The following is an 18,488-nucleotide window of genomic DNA, read 5'->3' as shown; positions in this document are numbered from 1 at the left end:
GGTCATCTCGATCGATTTCTCTCTATTCAAATCAAAATATATTCAATTTATTATTTATACAAAAATGAAAACTTGTCATCTGTAAGCCAGACATGACCACATAATCACTAATGAGGCACTACTCATTTGAAAGTCAAATTCTCTTTTTAAAGAGGTGATGTAATTCATTATTTTGGTCTATTATTCACAACACGTTTTAAAATCATTCAAAATTTAAAACGCTTTTTAAAACACTACCGGAAACTTTGAAATGGGAGCAGTCAATGAATTTTCGATGGTCACTTGAGTTAAAACTCTGGTTTCAGATATTTCACAGGTATGTTGTCTCAATATTGAGAAAGGCTATAAGAACTGCTAGAGATACTATTTACTGAGAATTATTCAGAACTTCACCTGCTGTATTCAACAAATATTTCTTCGAACGTAACCTTATGGGAGTTTGTGTCGGCGACTTGCAGAACAATTCCTAGGCTCGGACCGTTTCAAGATCCCACTTGTAAAATTAATTCGTTTACTTCGCAATGCTTCCTCAAGTGTCTTTCAATTTCAAGCAAACAAACATTTTTACACTCAGTCTTGTGTGAAACTGAAAAATGTCATTTTAAGCGACGAAAACATCAGTTTAAAATACCGCGTGCTTCGATGTTGTGTAAGAACTTCGATTCATCTGTATTTACGAACTTGTTTGCATGGAATTAACGAAAAAGCTCTAACGAAATTTGAAACTTTTTCCATCCCGGAAGCGGAAAATTGCTCAGTTTATCCTGTAAAATCCCCAAATCAAAACGATGTTTTCTTTATTGCTGTCAACCATTCACCAAATTTGGCGCGAAAATTATCCCAGAAAGTGACTTCTCGCGTGATGAGAACATGCAATGTTTTTGAGAGGGTGCTACTCTTTCGAACACCCTTCGACGTTTCTTTCGGCCTAAAAACAGTGGTTTTGTCTCAGGTGTACTTTTTTCATGTCAGGAATTCGACCATGACTGAACTCAGCCTGAACTGTTTACATGTCGGTGTGACTTCAGCGGGTAAGAATGTTTACCCAGTATGCAACACGTGGGAAGAGTCTGCAAGCAGTGCTGATGATATCACTGCTGAAAATTTTGAAGGTAAAAAACTCTTCAAAATAAATTAGATAGGGTTGATAATACAGCTTTCTATCTAGTTTTAAAGGAGTTTCTTTTAAGAATCTGCTTATTGTAAAATAAAAGTACACGATCACCAGAAATTCGCCTTTAATTTATGTATTCTGTTTGTGACAGCTTCTTTTAATCGAGCCCCCTAAAAGCCAGAACCCCTATCCCCCAAACAAAGAGAAAATGCCGACTTTTTGATCATCAAAATATCGAAATCAGCAATTCCGTTCCCCATCTTGGAGTCACTTACTTGTAACTATATACTTGACTTTATATTTAACATACTTTCTCTCTTGATTGAACGAAAAATTACGACAGTTAGGTCTAAAATATCTCAACGTATTAATTAATTAATTAATTAATATCAACCAGGGGCTGATCCGTGTATCTGATCATCAAATTATCGAAATCAGCAATTCCGTTCCCCATCTTGGAGTCACTTACTTGTAAATATATACTTGACTTTATATCTAACATACTTTCTCTCTTGATTGAACGAAAAATTAAGACAGTTAGGTCTAAACTGTCTCATCGTATTAATTAATTAATTAATTAATTAATATCAACCAGGGGCTGATCCGTGTATCCTGACTGGCTACCGTGAGATGCAACCTGTCGATGAAGGGTGTGGCGGTGAACAAGTGGAATCCCTGGAGGAGGGGTGCGGGGAAGAAGAGCACATCCCGATCGTAGAAAATCACGAACTGAGCTTTATGTATCCAGCAGTACGACGGTTTTCCGTCAACCTACTCGCAATTTTTGAGGGGTAAGAAATTTTGCTTTGCAGGCGCTTTCTACCTTTACCAATAGGCTGATTTAGCAAGAGAACGGGAACGTCAGTTGACGACGGCGCGCGCAGTACAAATACCCAAATATGGTCAGATGACAACTGCAGGGCACGCGGAATAACCTGGATTCTGTTCTAATTTGACCATATTTGGTTGTTTGTTCTGTGCGCGCCGTCGTCAACTGACGTTCCCGTTCTCTTGCTAAATCAGCCTAATGCTTCACTTACGACGTTGTGTTAGAATCCGTGGTGTGTAACCTCTAGTTGCTCGCCCGCGGAAAGGAATGTCACGTGATCGGGTGTAAATTCCAAAGAGATGTGTTGCAGGAAACGTATTTTTTGTAGTCACAGAAAGCCTAATTTGCTCAGAATTTACCGCAAAACGGTTTCCGCTGAGGAGTTTATGCACGATCCTTGATTATTTTCACCGCTGTGATCTATGCCAGCCATGAATTCAATAGAGATGGTGGCCGTAAAAGCGGCTTATAACGGGTGGGTTAGCACGCTTGTGCGGTGTATTTTCGTCTATTATGCCGACCCCGAAATTCATACAGTTTCGTTTCACTTGTCGTCAACCTTAATTGATGTTTTCCATTATTTCAGCACTATTATGGTCTTGTCAATGGAGACTAGAATAACCCTGGAAAAATTTTGCGATGACATGCGAGATATCTTCAAGTTTGGAGGAGACGACGACTTCACCATGAAATGGCTAGATGAAGAAGGTTAGTAACCATCGAAGTGTCTCTCGAAATTATAATTACTTTCCCGTTTCTAAATCAGGATTTATTGATACGCTACCGATCGCATCACTTTAAATTTGCCCTGCACGGCTTCTAATCATTTTATAAAAACATTTACGTGGAATCAAGCTGAGGTTTTCGAAGCTTAATAATAAGCTAAACTCATGTATCTTTGTAAATAAACATTTTCCTTTTACATGCAATCATTTCCGATTCCTCGATGTTGGAGCTCTGAATAAGCTTAACGTCTATTCATGAGCCTAAAAATACGGAGAAACGATATTTCTCAATGGAATTCAGTGATTGAGATTTTTTGCGCGCAATTTAAGTGTAATGTGATGTAAAGAAAACATTTTTAATTAAAGCAGCTTTGCAAATTTGAAAATGATTGATAAGGTACCTCTAAAATGACGTTACATTATGTATATTTTCTCTCAACCAGCTCAACCAACATTTTGTAATTAGCACTGTTAATTCAAATCGAAATACATGTAAGACAAACATACATGTAGAGTTTTTAGAATGTCTTGATTTATTTAATTGATCATGACAAATTCTCACAACAATTACAGTGATAGATGTATTGAGAACTGTAATGAGATTTTGTATGTTGACATCAGGACTTGTTGAATATGCATTGTGTGGTATATTTGTCTGCACCACAATTTTTCTTATCACAAATTAATAAGGCAAAAGTTCTTAAATATAATTGCATATTCAAACAGCTGCATCTGTGTGAAGATTGGCTCTTGGATCATGTCTACACATCTAATGCATTTTGATTTCGGTATTTTCATTGACACATTTTTGCTTATCACCCACACTGATATGAAGGGACTCAGGCCCCGTCCACATGTATCCGGATATTTTTGAATCCGCACCTTTTCCTTTCCAGATTAAAAAATTTCCCTGTCCACACATTGCGTATTCAGATCAAATTCGCCTGTCCACATGCATCTGATGGTATCCAGATTCACTCTAGAGAAACTAGGCCTACACACTGTGCTGCCATGTTGGTTTATTGTTTGGTAAGAGACTGGACACGATTTTGCTACGTTATCAGATTCGAAAATATCCAGATTCACCGTCCACACATTATCGAATTCGTTGCACATTTATTTTTTTTCCACTCTGGAGAGCGGATTCAAAAATATCTGGATTCGCTGCCAAATTCGCCGGATGCGTGTGGATGGAAGCCATATCCAGAAAGAAAATGTTGCAGATTCAAAAATATCTGAATACGTGTGGACGGGGCCTCAGTTTTCAGAGGTCTACACTCTGGACACTCTGGACAGTGTTGTTAAAGGTATACATGTTAGATGAAAAATATGCAGCTCAGGTGCAGTGACCATATACTGTCCTAATTACGTTGCTTGAATTTTCCCGTCTGAAGGTGGACACCCTTTCCTTTTGAACACCTTGTAAACTAACATACAGTTGTATAACATACTGTACATTATACTTTTCTATGTTTTGATTCATGAAACTGTTCCTTGCAAACATGGGCAGGAGCCTCTTAAAATAAACATTCCCTTGGGGTAGGGGTGGGGGGTTTGCCTCCCAAATCCCCATAGTGGCCTGCACCTTCCGGTAGTTTGGCACTCGATTGACTGTCTTTTCAGACAGTGTTTTAATACTCCACGAAAAATGCATTCCAAAGTACGCTCCTGAAATGGTGAGCATTTTCAATCAAATCAGTATGTATACATGATAACACATTCAGTGAAAATCCTTATAATTTAATATTAGTGAAACAAGGTGTTAGTCAAACAATTGAATTGTTGGAGGGATTTTTGAGGTCTGTAGATGAGCAGAAGTTTTCCTGCACCCTTTACTCTAGTACTTCCGACCCTACCCTCCCTTCCCCCACACTCTCACCTTTGGCTAAACCAAAGTATTATACATGTAATGCTATAGTGAAACTGCAACATTACATTGTATAACAGGTGCCCCATCTCCCCCCATCTCCCTCTCCCCCCCCCCCCCCTAACCTCCCTGACTGATATTTTCCAGATTATTGAAATCCATTTGTAAATGTATTTTTGCTAACTTCAGGTGACCCATGCACCATTTCATGTCAAGAAGAACTTGATGAAGCAATAAGATTATATGAGCTAAATAGGGACTCTGAGCTTGTCATTCATTGTAAGTGATAAATTCTGATCTTGGTTAATTTTGATTTGATTGTGTGTTGAAATATGTATTTGCCAACCTCAGTACAGTTGTGATGCTTTCATTTCAGTTAGAAAAGCAGAATATTTGGTCAGAGATATTTCTTCGAGTGAAAGAACACTGTCTGTTATTTTTCTGCAGTGTTTAAAGGAATTCCAGATGAACCAGGCCGACTCTGTGATGGGGAAACAAGTAAGTGACATATGACATATGACAATAAAAAGATAACTTCTTCCACTCTTCCATGAGTTGAGATTAAAGGCTGGTTTTTAGTTGTGACGAAGTCATAGTCAGGGTCTTGATCAAAGGTGCAGAGGGATACATGTACCACCTAGTGAAAATCAAACAAACAGAGTCAGAAGCAGAGTATGAATTCTGCTTATGAGTCAGTTGCTTATGATCCAGTAAAAACTACATGTACATTGTCAGAGTTGGAAGCAGAAGTGGAAGAATAAACCAATCACAATGCTCAATTCCAGACCTTGTGATTGGTTGGTTCTTTTGCTTCTGCTTCCAACTCCAACAATCTAGTTTTCATTGGATCATAAAAGATGAAGTCATGAATGGAATCAGAAGAAATGGAAATGTTCTGATTCTTTGACTTTGATTCCTCTGAGTTATGATTCCAATTTTTGATTTTTACTTGGTCAAATGGGGCCTCCCATTCCGTCGCTAGAGAAAACCAGCCTAAATAGTATCAATCACTCCATGTACATGTGTATGTACTCAAACATTTAAAAGACAGGTCTGTACAAATAAAGTAGAGTTCAGTTACTGTAATAATGTATGGTTACAAGCACGGCTCAGTTTCTCATGTATGGTGTAGAGGCCCCCATGGCATAGCCACCTTAGTTTATATTATGTGGTTGTAAAGAAATTATGTACATGTAACCATTTCATGGAGATCACTGGAAATTCCAAGGGGTAAGGGGGCCCTTGAGGTCAAATAAAGGAAAGTATCAACCTTCACTGGAATTTCCATCTCTTGGCTAGGGATTAATAGTTTTTTCCTGGTTCAGGAAAACTCTTGGTCCCAGAGAAACTGGAATTCAGGTGATCTCTACCTCTAAAATGTGGAATCCTTGGTTTGTATTGAGGTTTTGCATGTTGCATGGCAGGAACAAGAGACTCTTTTTCCTACAAGAAGAAATGCTGCTTCTAATGCAAAACATTTTCATTGTTCCTGCCATGCAACATGGCTGCCGTGCAAAACCTGTATTACAGGTTTGAAAATTTTAGAGCAGACTGAGGAAAAAGTTTGGTGTAAAGGTCTCAAAATAAATCACATTTTTCCTTACTTTGTCTAATTTGTATCACAAAACAAAGGAAAATGAAAATCAAACAGGTTTGAAACCATGATTGAATGAAAAATAAATTCAACCCACAATGTGCATTGTAGCAGTTCATGTTATGATGACTGTACTTTTAAATGTTGAGTGGATGGCAGGTAAAAAATTCAGTGAGGTGTGAACACTGAGGTACCAGTTATTGCTGCATTGACTGTTCAAAGCAATGTTATATGAAATGGTTGCCAAACCTTAGATTGCAAAATGAAGCAAAAATGCGATATGCAAATTCATGAATGGCCAGTTGGAAATATATATACATTGTATGAATAAATTTATAATTTATTTAGTATATTTATAAATTCATGAACATTGGAGTACTAATTTATTATAATTTGGTCTGAGTTAGTTTCTCGTACTGTAAGTTATAATCAATTGATAGCGTATAGTTTAGCAAATTAGAAAATAATTTTGTGCAGTTGCAAAACATATCCTAGTTTCTTTTTCATCACTTTGTACAACATTATTATGCTTGAAGATGCTGTGTAATTTACTAACAGTTGAAAAACGGTAGATCTTTCAGTTTATTTTGCATTTCTATGCAGAAATTTACCAAGTTTGTTTTTGTCTGATAACAACATAACTATAATGATAATTATGTCCTAAATGCACTGTTTTTATGTAAAAAACATGAAACAGAATTTTTGTTGACAGAACAAAGTAGGATTAATGTTTTAATTACTATGCATGTAATTTCTTACTCTGTGTAAATTTGTATTCCTTATCGAAAAAAGCAGGAGTCAGAATTCTAATTTTTACAACTTCCTTTTTCTGTGGAAATACATATTAATTTTAAGTGTAACAGTGTTGTGATTGGGTCGTGGTTCAGTTATTGTGTAAATACCAGCAGGTCCCATTAATTGTTATGTACAAGACTCGTTTATTTAAATATTTAATCGATATCCATAGTTAATGCCAAGAGGAGAAATTCTACTGGTGCTGTATTGAAAATAAAATTAACTACCAGTATTTTATTGTTTACTGTACATCCACAGTCCTGGTGTGGTTTCGAGATTTTTATTCATAGCTCATAAACTCTGCAGGCAACTTAATGTTAGCAGTTAACATCGCCGAGCAGAACGTTACTAAATTGATAGTCATTAAATGAAGAAGATTTTTTCATGAAAATGGCCAGATTTCAGGGTTTGCAGCTGCCATAATATCCTTGGAATTTGCATGTGTGGGTTCAAATGATAGCTGAATGATGTTCAGTTTGTTTGGGACCTGCTGAGTGACGTCAGGTATAAATTTCACAAATCTCCAAGTACTTCAAGGTATTTCCAGTAATTCAAAGTTTTTCATTTGTGGATTACACTGTCAAGTGGTATTAGTTGCTTGATTTGAGATCTGAGATTCAACCAAGCTGAAGCTGTTCATGGAATCAGACATTTGTTCCATTTCTGGCTTGTTTGGAGCATGTATAGAAGAGGAGGCAGAGAAAGGAAGTCACAAGTTTGGCTTCATCCGCCAGGCGTCTGTTCGCTTCTTCCGATCCATCAAACAAGCCCACAGGAATATTTCTGGAAGCTTGAGTTCTGTGCTCTCGCGGCAAAGCACTGAAACTGAAACTTCATGCTCATCGGAAAAATCCAACAATGCCAGTAAAAACAGGTGCCCCCATTCGGTTGCATTTGGTGAAGAATTCAAAGTGTTTAGCATCCCCACTAGCATAGGTAAACTTCTGTGTATAGATGTAGAGTTTTCTCTCAAACATAAATTTATTTTCTTGTTTAATTTTATTTAGTTTGTATCAGTAGTGTGGTATAGCTAAGTCCTATGACTAGTCGGATCAACTTTCCACTGTTACAGTACCCTTGGAACGTACTGGTAATTAAGAGCTTTTAAAGATGGACTTTGTGCTATACTTAGCAGTCTTAATTAATAAGCTTTCCTTGCAGAAACTTAAATCAACTTCCGAGTCAAAACATTGTATATTAACTGTACTTATTGGCAGTTTTTTCATCTAAAGTATTTGAATGAGATTTTAATTCTACATTTAGTACAATCCCCACATAACATCTTGTTTATACAGCTGTAATTTATGAAATTATGGTAAAATTATGGAAATTTTGAAATAAGACATTCAAACAGTTTGGAACAGATCTCTGCAGAAGAAAAATTGTGAGAAAATGTCGAACTTATGATTGTGTTGAGAACCTGGGCAACTTTTTAATGTAATGTTTTTGAGACATTTCATATTCTGGCAGTTTCCATATTTTGAATTAAAAAGGTGCAAAACTTTGATCAAAGAAAGAAAATTAAAGGCAAATATTCTTGCAATGTTAGAATCAAATAGAATCAATAATTATAATCAAAGGGAAATCTAGCTACAACATGGTTTGACTGACTGCAAGTACAGGATAGAATTCAATGCCTGACCGAAAATTACTCTGACTTACTAGCCCTGGCTATCAGGAATGCCTTTATTTGCATGCTGTTACTGCTTGACTGAATAATAAGCCAAGGGCATTGTGATTTTTTCTCAGTAATACACACATTGGTCTTGTTGGTACTATTGTAATTTGGTTTTCATATTCCAAAGAGAAGTTTGTCTCATGTTATGTCTGATAAAGTCCAGATGTCATTTATTAATGATTACCTTTGTCACTTATTCTACTATTGGGTGAAACATTTCTCTGTGCCTGTAAACTTCCATCGTCTTTTTAATACATATTATTCAAAGTTCAGTCCATGTAAGTAATAATCATATGTCAGTCTGATAGACAAAATTGATCAAAAGTTAGACACTTGAATGCGTTTTATTAGATTTTTCCATCAATACTTAATCTATGTAGTTGACAAAAATATTAGAATGACGAAAGAGGTAGCCAGACATCTTTTAAGTTCCACTCTTTCTGTGAGGATGATATTGTGCATTTTGGTCAGTATACTTAAAAAATAACAGATAAAATGTCGATGTTTTTTTACAGGCAATTCATCATGCCAAAAGCTTTAAATTTAATAGTATATCTTTATTTGTACTGTATTATTAAAAATACTTCAGTTGGTAAATTTCCTGAAACATGATGATGGAATTAGGTTAGTCACTAGGTAGTAAAAGTGCAGACACGTGTACATGTACCTTTGTCAGAAATGTGTTAAATCTCTTAGTGAAATTTTCCTTTGTGCTAGAACAGATAGTGGTAAGTTTGACTATTCACACATGATGTAGAATTGTTAAGAAAAGTGATATTTGCTGAGCTTTTCGTCGTGCTTTTTTACTATGCCCTTTTATTAAAATGTTTTTAATTGATAAGTTCTATTTTCAATTCCCAGGAAATATCTACAGACGAGGAGCTAAGAGATGGAGAAAAATTCATATTGTAAACGGTCATTCTTTTGTGGCGAAGAGATTTAGTAGGGTGTGTATCATTCTTAAGGACGTCTTATTTTACAAATAATGCTCTATTGTTTTGTACCTAAGGGATATTTTTGAGCTTGAGAAATATATGATTGACTGTTAGATAAATTTAAAAGTTGTTTTACATAATCTAAATTATCGTAAGATTCTTTTTTTTATATGTGATTCCTTCTTTCAGTTACAAGTTCTTAGTGTCCAATTCTTCTTTAGTTATCCAGAATTGGAGCTATGTACACATGCACAACATAAAATAATATGATTATTAATAGTTATTTGACTGTATTTCTTGCTTTCAGCTTGCAGCTTGTTCATTTTGTTCAGATAGAATATGGGGACTTGGAAGACAGGTATGACAATATCTTCCACATAGTGTGAGGTCATTGCCTAGACAATGCACTGTAACAGTGCACTTAAGAAACAAACAAATTAAAACCCTGCCCTTTTGTTTGCCTCGGGTGTAAAAACTTTGTCTACAGTGTACTCCTTTTGAGTTTTCTTACAATCTGTTACTCTCTGAGTTCTTACTGACCATGGCCAGCATAGTAAAAATATGATGTAGACTGCTTTTTGTCTTCAGACTTTAAGTGAAGACACTGAAACCATGAACACTTTAATGATATTTTTGTGTACATTTTTTTTAGTGACCCAAATGCAGGCTCTTCTTTTAACAAGAGTATTAAATATTAGCTACATTGACCTACAAGTATAATTATTTGTTAACACTGATTAGAATTTATTTTTCTCCACATTGTTTCAATCATGTAGGGTTACAAATGTCTAGAATGCAAGCTGGTTGTACATAAAAAATGTCACAAGTTGATCAAGATTCAGTGTGGACAACAATTAGTGAGTTACTTTCAAGATAGAACTTTGAAACGACTGTAGTTAGTGTGAAATATTTATAAATCATAATCAACGTATGCAATATAAACAGTCTTTAGTTACCAATTGCTATAATTCCAAAAAATTGTCATAAATTACTTGACTGTTCCACTATTTTTAAATTGGTATGGTACTGTGGTACCATGGTAACATGGTACCTTTTGAAAGAACATCTACACTCCCTCGATTATGGGAAACAACAAGGCTAACTTTTAGTTTGGTGGTGGGCTGGACTTCGTAAAATGAAAGCTGCAGCTTTAGTGTGAGCTATTTCCTGTACATGATATATAACTACTTGTTGTCCTGTTTCCTTACGGTTGATCATCAATTTTCTCTCCATTTTTAGCATCCACCTGGACAAACAATTCATTCTTCTCTGCCCCCAATTGGGGCCATTGGTACCAAAATACCCCCAGCAGAGGAGGCACCAGGACCCAAACGAAGTAAGTGCATGGCATCCAACATTCACCATAACATAAATCTATTTGAAGAAAGTATTTAGAATGACTATACATTTGCTTTTTAACATGTCATGATGGCTGCCATGCCAAGCAGGCAATGCAACAAGATGGAAGTTTGAAATTTGGCCATTTTGGCCTACGCACATCATCATCAGAAGTTTGACTTTAACTTAAAAATATATTCTTACGTCCATTTTACTCTTGCCATTTGCTAAATATTCTTGGCACTTACTGACATTACATGACATTGTACAATGTATGTTGTCCTCCTGTTTTTTTTTTTGTTTTTTTTTGAAAACTTCTCAGCCAGTGAACAACATCCCAGTAAACAGAGAACTGTTACAATTGCAATATTTCCTGCAATAGCAAAAGGTTTACAATAGGTTTGTTCAAGTTTTCATTCTTACTTTCTATTTGTTGATTATTAGCAAGAAGTGACAGCCCAGCAACTCGTAAGCGTGGTCTTGTCAGTGTAGACTATTCTCAAGGATCCAAGGCAAAGGAGGCATCGTCTGGAAGCAGTTTCTTAATATCCATGAACGACTTCACTCTTCTAAGAGTCATAGGAAGAGGCAGCTATGCTAAAGTACTGTTGGTGAGTGACACCCATTCCCCAAGCTTAGATTCTCTTTACTTATTACCATACATTTCTATCATCTTATTTCTGAGAATTTCATCAGTGGTGAACCCTTCACTTTGAACCCCACCCCAGCCCAACCCATCCTCTGGTTCTCACATGGCAGAACTGACACTTGATAAGCTTTTTAAGCTTGGTTAATAAAATAATAGCCATTAACTGCTATGTTTCAGGTGGAACTAAAGAAAAATAAAAGAATTTATGCCATGAAAGTCGTCAAGAAAGAGCTCGTTAATGATGACGAGGTTTGTTTACATTGTTCAGTAATAATAGTGTAGAATTGCTGCACAGCACATTAAGTTTCCAATCAAGAACACTTTGTTTATTTATTTATTTGTTTATTTATTATTGATTTATTATTTGCTTTGTAATTTTTCGAGTGCCATGATGTAACTGATGTGTTGTCCTTTCCTCAGGATATTGACTGGGTTCAAACAGAGAAACATGTCTTTGAACAAGCTTCAAATCACCCTTTTCTAGTTGGACTTCATTCATGCTTCCAAACAGCTAGCAGGTACAAGAAAAAATGAAAATGAAATGTAAAATTAAATGTGTCTCTTCTGGAGTGTTGACAAGTTTTGAGGAGCTTTTAAACCATGTTGACATTTCATTAATCATAATTTGTATGTATTCCCCAGGTTGTTTTTTGTGATTGAGTTTGTCAGTGGTGGTGACCTCATGTATCACATGCAAAGACAGCGAAGATTACCTGAAGACCATGCAAGGTAATAATGGATAGACACACCCACGCACCCACCCACCAACCAACCAACAGATAGACAAACAGACAAGAACAGACAGACAGGCAGGTAGAAAGGTAGGCAGGCAGGCAGGCGGGCAGGCAGGCAGGCAGGCAGGCAGGCAGGCTGACAGACAGATAGACAGACAGGAACAGGCAGAAACACAGTTAATAGTTATATGTGTAATTTCTGTGGCTATCGCAAATACACATGGATGTATTTTATTACTTGTGTACATCTTACTAGTATTTAGTGCGCTTGAATTCTACATGACAAGTGTTTTTCGAAAATTTTATCATCAGGTTTTATTCTGCTGAAATATCCTGTGCCCTCAACTTTTTACATGAAAGAGGTAAGTTCTGTACATACTTGTAATTTTAATAAGGCTTGACATCTGATAATAGCAATGATTACTTGACTTGTTCATTGATTAAAAGTTCATAATAAATCTCTTTTATTAGGTGTTATATATCGGGATCTTAAGCTCGACAATGTGCTACTTGATTCTGATGGTCATGTGAAACTAACAGATTATGGAATGTGTAAAGTAAGTGACCTCAGTCTACAGAAGAATGCATGATGTGTAAATTTAAATTATTTTAATTTGTGCCTAAATAAACATTGCAAATAAAGTTATAATCTTACAAGATGCCTTGAAATTCTGTAATTACAGGAAGGTCTCCGTCCTGGCGACACAACAAGCACATTTTGTGGAACACCAAACTACATTGCTCCTGAAATTCTTAGAGGGGAAGATTATGGTATGGTTGGCTTTATTTTTCGATCCCAACAAACAACATAGATTCTTTTATACCTTGAACCGACTCCCCTACTTGTTGAGAACATGGCCAATTGCACAGCAATCTGTGAGGAAAATTAATTAATACCATACTAAAAACAGTGTATTTCAATCTTTTTACTTCTTGCAGGTTACAGCGTAGACTGGTGGGCACTCGGGGTGTTGATGTTTGAAATGTTAGCAGGAAGGTCACCCTTTGATGTTGTCGGGGGTGCAGAAAATCCAGATCAAAATACAGAGGATTATCTCTTTCAAGGTTTGTATTGCCTCATTCTGTTAAAGCAGCTGTGTTACAGTTTATCTTTCAAAACTTTTTCAAGCATGTCTCAATTTAAATATCCATTGTGCCTAGGTTCCTCCCGTTGAATTAAAATGAAATTAAAAATTTCCTGAGGCTGAATTTGAAGAAGTTTAATATTGGGTTTGTCACAAGGGTCAAGTTTGTGTCCTGGTCTAGGCCTAAAGCATTCCCCAAGGTACTTTCTGTAATTTCATTGTACACCACTCTAGTGGCATTCATCACTGATCAAGGTGGGATTCAAGTACTCTGGCTAAATGAGCTTGGCGCAAGAGCACGAGCGAATTAAGTGTATCCTGGGAATTAAATTCCAATACAAATTGAATTGTTCACAAGAGCCCGATGTGCCGAGTGAATGACGTAATATCAATTTGTAATGGCCTTCCCCTTGATGCGAAACTTTTAGTAAATTTAATCAGCCTAATGGCAGTTGTATTTTCTTTTGTCCAGTTATTCTAGAAAAGCCCATAAGAATTCCTAGGTCACTGTCAGTAAAGGCAGCATCAATTCTCAAAGGTTTCCTTAACAAGGTAAAGCATGTTTATCTGTCAGCAGAAAAATGAGGCAACAGTAGCAAGGCATGTTGTGTTAATGGTATGGTCAGCCCTCATAAGTTAAGTACAATGTAGTGTGCAACAGAGCACATGGCCAGTGAACAAGTGACAACTACTGAGCATGTTGTAAGATAGTGGTGTGACACTGACTATTTTTTTTGATGTTTTGTCCAAAACGTTTTGGCTGGTGCTTGAGCCTTCATCAGTAAAAAACTAACGTTAGTACGCGTGATTCAAAAAACAGCACATCGAAAACGCGCTGAGGAAAAGGTTGACCGGCCACAATCTGGCACAGTGTACAAAATCAGTTGCACCAACTGCAGTTTTGTATACTACGGTCAAACTGAACGATCACTGAAAACTCGGATTACAGAACACAAAAGGGCTGTTTCTATGTTCGATCATGACTCCGAGATCTCCTGCCATGTACACGAAAACAACCACAAAATGGATTTTGGAAGTGTCGGAGTTGTTGGACACGAGGCTAACTTTGACCAGCGACTCTTCTTGGAAGCTTGAATGTCAATAAAGGATGCGCAATCTGGAAATGACCACATCGCCATCCCAGAAAGCTAGAAGTCTTTGGCACGCGCATAAGTCTCGCGCTACGTTTTCTTGAAACTTCACGCGGAATTTTTCTCAGCGCGCTTTCGACGTGCTGTTTTTTGAATCACGCGTACTAACGTTAGTTTTTCAACTGATGAAGGCTCAAGCACCAGCCGAAACGTCTTGAACAAAACATCAGGAAAAAAAAAGTCAGTGTCAAACCACTATCTTACAGTGTTAGCTCCTGACTACCACTACTTTATTTTTAAACATACTGAGCATGTTAGAGGAACTAGTCCCAGCTAACCTCTCCCTTCCTCGAGTTAAACATGAATAAATAATTTATTCTCATTTACCCTGCAAATTAAATGAAGAGCCAACAAAACTGTGTATGGAAAATGCTAAATTTGGCCAGATACACCAGTACGCGGTTGAATGTGGCCTAACTGGTATGAAAAAAACTGGAGTCCCAAGCTAAATTAATATCAAACGATGGAGAAAAAGGAAGATGAGGTACTTTTAACAAGATATTTGGACATCAGGTTATGCTATCAAGCTAAATGTACAATCTGCATGGTGATTTGCATCAATAAAATCTTTTCTGTCTTCTTTTCTTTCTTGGTCGTTAGAATCCCATTGAGCGTCTAGGTTGTCATCCTCAGACAGGGTTTGCAGATATAACATCACATGTATTTTTCCGGACAGTTGACTGGGAACAGGTATGCAGAAGATTTTCAAACAGGTTCTGTCAAAAGCGTTTTTGTTGTTGTTGTTGTTGTTGTTGTTTGTTTTTGTTTAGTTTTTTCTTTTTTCCCCGCATGTTGAGAGGATTCAAACCTCGTATTTTAAGGTTTAAGTTCCTGGTAATAATTATCTTAGTCTAATTTCTAAACAATACACAGTTTTGCATATTTGTGAACTTTAATCTCGGAAACTCGAATTGGCATGTTTTCTGGACTCTTTGATTCGGCTCAACTTGACTATTGACTTAACTCAATATTAGAACCTTCGACTTGGCAAGTCCTGCTCTGTGTCACAGAGAGAAATTTAGGCGTTATGTTTAAACCGTTTTTCAATGTACAACATCATTTTGTTTTGTTTTTTTCTGTTAACAGTTGGAAGCACGACAAGTTCCTCCCCCATTCAAGCCAAGGATTGAAGACCAGTACGGACTGGAAAACTTTGATCCGCAGTTTACAAACGAGCCTGTTCAGCTTACTCCTGATGACCCGTAAGTTATAGCAGCTCTTTAATTTCTTCTTCCTGTCAGGCTCTGGCCACCCTCTGTCCCTTCCTTCCCTCCATCCTACACCCTTCCAGCTATCCCTCCCTCTAGCTGTCCCTCTCTTCCTTCCAGTCGTCCCTCCTTCCCTCGGTCAAAGGAAGGGGTGCGTGGAAAAATATCGTAAGTGACATCTGATAGACTGGAAGATTCTCCTAGCAAATTGCTTTCCACTTCCTTCTATTAAAAAAGGAGAATTTAACATGAGATCAAGGGTCACCTTTGGTTTTTTTTCGACACACCCCGTCAAATACTGTCAAATGCAGTTGTTAGTTGTAACAACTCCCTTGCATCACTAATTCACGTTTTTTCCCTCCATGGCAGGAAAATGCTTGAGACCATTGATCAGTCAGAGTTTGAAGGATTTGAATACATTAATCCTCTATTAATGTCCTCAGAAGAGTGTGTATAATGTCTCCTGTTCACGATTGACTACCATTAAACTAGTTTAAATTTTATTATAAAAACCAATGCAGTCATGTTTGACATTACACTAAGAATTTCACGATACAGGTATATCCTACCTGCGACTTTACGTTTGGGTTTGGAAACTGACCGTAATATGATATTGTTAGGGTGTGACCTCTCTTCAGTCGGTAGATAGTTGCAACCTCGTTCCCAGGGTCTTTTTATCTTATCCTGGGGACGAGGTTTAGATAATTGTAGTGCAGTGTCAAAATTAAAATGAACTAGTTTGTAGTGTTAAATAATTTGGTAAGATCTTAAAACAATTCATACTTTCATGGCGACAAAGTTAATGCATAAATAATTTATATGTAGGGTGTTACTTGTTCTCAGATAATATTAATAATATTTTACTTCAGATGGGCTAGCTGCTCTTGATTTTATACAAGCATGAAAACATAAAATGTATTTGTTGGCATTTCTGCTCTTCAACAGAGATTTACTGTTGAAAACGGCTCGAACTTATTGAAACGATTACAATGAATAAGTTTGATTTGATAATAAAAATATCTGGTGTTAAGTGAAATCACTGCTAAATAAAACAGCTCTATATTGCGCTATGAAAGGAACTATGTCAAGAAATCAGTAAGTCATTTTAATGATGTACAAAATTAGCTTTGGGTGGTTAGAAACTTCAAAGTTTCAGATCAATTACCAAAAGGGAAGTAAACAACAAAACGAAAAGGGAACATGGATCGCTAAGAATGAGGGAGATTGAGGATTGGGAAAAACGCTAATTTTTTTTCAAAATTTGCGTAGTCTGCAAATGTAGATCCTTTAAAGATAAAGCTTGTATGTAGTCAATGTTACTTGCACTGTTTGAAATTCACATTGTAGTATATTTAAGCCAGATTCATTCAGGTAGGATTAATCACACCATAAACTACTGTGCCAGAAACGATGGCGACTGGTACATTTGTGTCGTGATTCTTAAAGGAGCTCAGTCGCGGCATTTTGAATTATTTTGCCACGCACTAAAATTGCCTTTAAATTGAAGGAAACCTCAAATTAGTAGATTACTAAGATAGAAAAACACCAAAGAGATAATAATAAACCATAAAGAAACATTGATGGTCAGGGATGGATAAGATTGACACGGATTAAAAAACTACGAACCTTTAGCTTTTAAAGATGCACAAACTGTGGCGTAGCTCCTTAAACTGCAAGAAAATCTAAAAACACTCATGAAAATGCACTGAAAAGATCTAAATCAATCAATCTTTATTGCACCCACTCTTGCGAAGAAAAATTGCAATGTTCAGTGAGAATACTAAAAGTATGAATTGGAGTACTAGCTACCTGGAAAAACCAAAAAGACCTCCAACTCATGACCAATCTTGTGAAAATGTGTCCATTCGATTTTTTTTAAGGATACATACACTTGACTCTGTTATTCGAATGAGGCGTGCCTTTTGTCAGTAGAAAAATATACACCTAACATCTTTTTCCGTACAGTGGATTAAATGTTTTTAGGTTTAGCATTATCAACGGTAGGTAACAACAAAATTGTTTTTACCTCATCAGTCATTACATAAATTTCTAATAAAGTAATAAATTGTTAGGTTTAAACAATCCCAATGCGGCTCATAAGTATGGTTTTGTTAAGTAGGTAGGTAGAATGTTCAAAGGTTTCGAAATTTATACACTGTACTTGGAAATTGCATTATACTATTTTTATGCTCTAACATATTGTAATAAATTCATTTTGGTGGAATGACTGGGTTGTATCTGTTTCTCTCTTTTAACTTGCCTGAACATTGGCATTTGTGATGCCCTGTGAGGGTTTTAGGATTATGGATTAGTAGGAGTTTAGAGAAGGAATATGGACAAGTAGACCATTTTCTCTTGATATGGATTGTTTGCAACCAAATTTAAAGATTACTGGTTATTTGTGTGAGATTTTAAAATTACTACTTATTACCGAGAGTGAGGTCTTTACGGGAAAACCTCAAACTCGTTATCACTCGGTCAATACGGCAAGGTCTCGTAGATGGTGGAGAATACAAATGAATATATGAAAGATCAAATATTTGAACTGCGGAGAAAGATATGAAGACATGATTGATCATCGCAGTTATGCACACAACTTTTAAAAGCAGTTGTGAAATTAAAGCCTGAAAAAAAATCAGGCTTGAACGTCATGGGTTCGAATCCCGTTCACGCCTGAATTTTTTTGAGGCTTGTAATTTCACAACTGCTTAAGTTGTGTGCATAACTGCGATGATCAATCATGTCTTCAAATGAGGATTATTATCGGCCATTATCGCATAGACCGC

At 36.5% G+C, this 18,488-nt stretch overlaps 1 protein-coding gene across 2 annotated transcripts; it reads left to right on the top strand.

Annotated features, from left to right (window-relative positions):
* Positions 1-194: 194 nt before the first annotated feature.
* Positions 195-17,929, top strand: LOC110063738 (protein kinase C iota type-like). 2 transcript variants are annotated; one of them, XM_089282149.1, is made up of 22 exons: positions 195-316; positions 973-1,112; positions 1,710-1,905; positions 2,530-2,651; positions 4,725-4,814; positions 4,983-5,033; positions 9,464-9,549; positions 9,845-9,895; positions 10,314-10,394; positions 10,777-10,873; positions 11,320-11,486; positions 11,702-11,773; positions 11,945-12,042; positions 12,167-12,253; positions 12,571-12,620; positions 12,730-12,815; positions 12,942-13,029; positions 13,198-13,323; positions 13,816-13,895; positions 15,095-15,184; positions 15,581-15,696; positions 16,072-17,929. In XM_089282149.1, exons 1-22 carry the CDS (start codon positions 264-266, stop codon positions 16,157-16,159), a joined length of 2,115 nt encoding a protein of 704 aa, XP_089138275.1. In that variant the 5' UTR covers positions 195-263; the 3' UTR covers positions 16,160-17,929. The 2 variants fall into 2 exon arrangements, with proteins under 2 accessions (XP_089138275.1, XP_089138276.1); XM_089282150.1 differs by lacking the exons at positions 195-316; positions 973-1,112; positions 1,710-1,905 and adding an exon at positions 2,217-2,418.
* Positions 17,930-18,488: the final 559 nt, after the last annotated feature.

Source organism: Orbicella faveolata, unplaced genomic scaffold (genome assembly GCF_042242905.1).
Source record: "Orbicella faveolata isolate gen_17 unplaced genomic scaffold, um_ofav_v1 contig_12, whole genome shotgun sequence".
Lineage (NCBI taxonomy): Eukaryota > Metazoa > Cnidaria > Anthozoa > Scleractinia > Merulinidae > Orbicella > Orbicella faveolata.
This window is presented reverse-complemented; position numbering and strand designations above follow the sequence as displayed.

What these genes read in the sequence shown, in the direction of transcription:
- LOC110063738 (XM_089282149.1), top strand. Translation starts at nt 264, where the DNA reads ATGAATTTTCGATGGTCACTTGAGTTAAAACTCTGGTTTCAGATATTT. An exon ending in TGGCGAAGAGATTTAGTAGG is followed by an intron (nt 9,550 to 9,844) that starts GTGTGTATCATT and finishes TCTTGCTTTCAG; the next exon opens with CTTGCAGCTTGTTCATTTTG. An exon ending in TTCAGTGTGGACAACAATTA is followed by an intron (nt 10,395 to 10,776) that starts GTGAGTTACTTT and finishes CTCCATTTTTAG; the next exon opens with CATCCACCTGGACAAACAAT.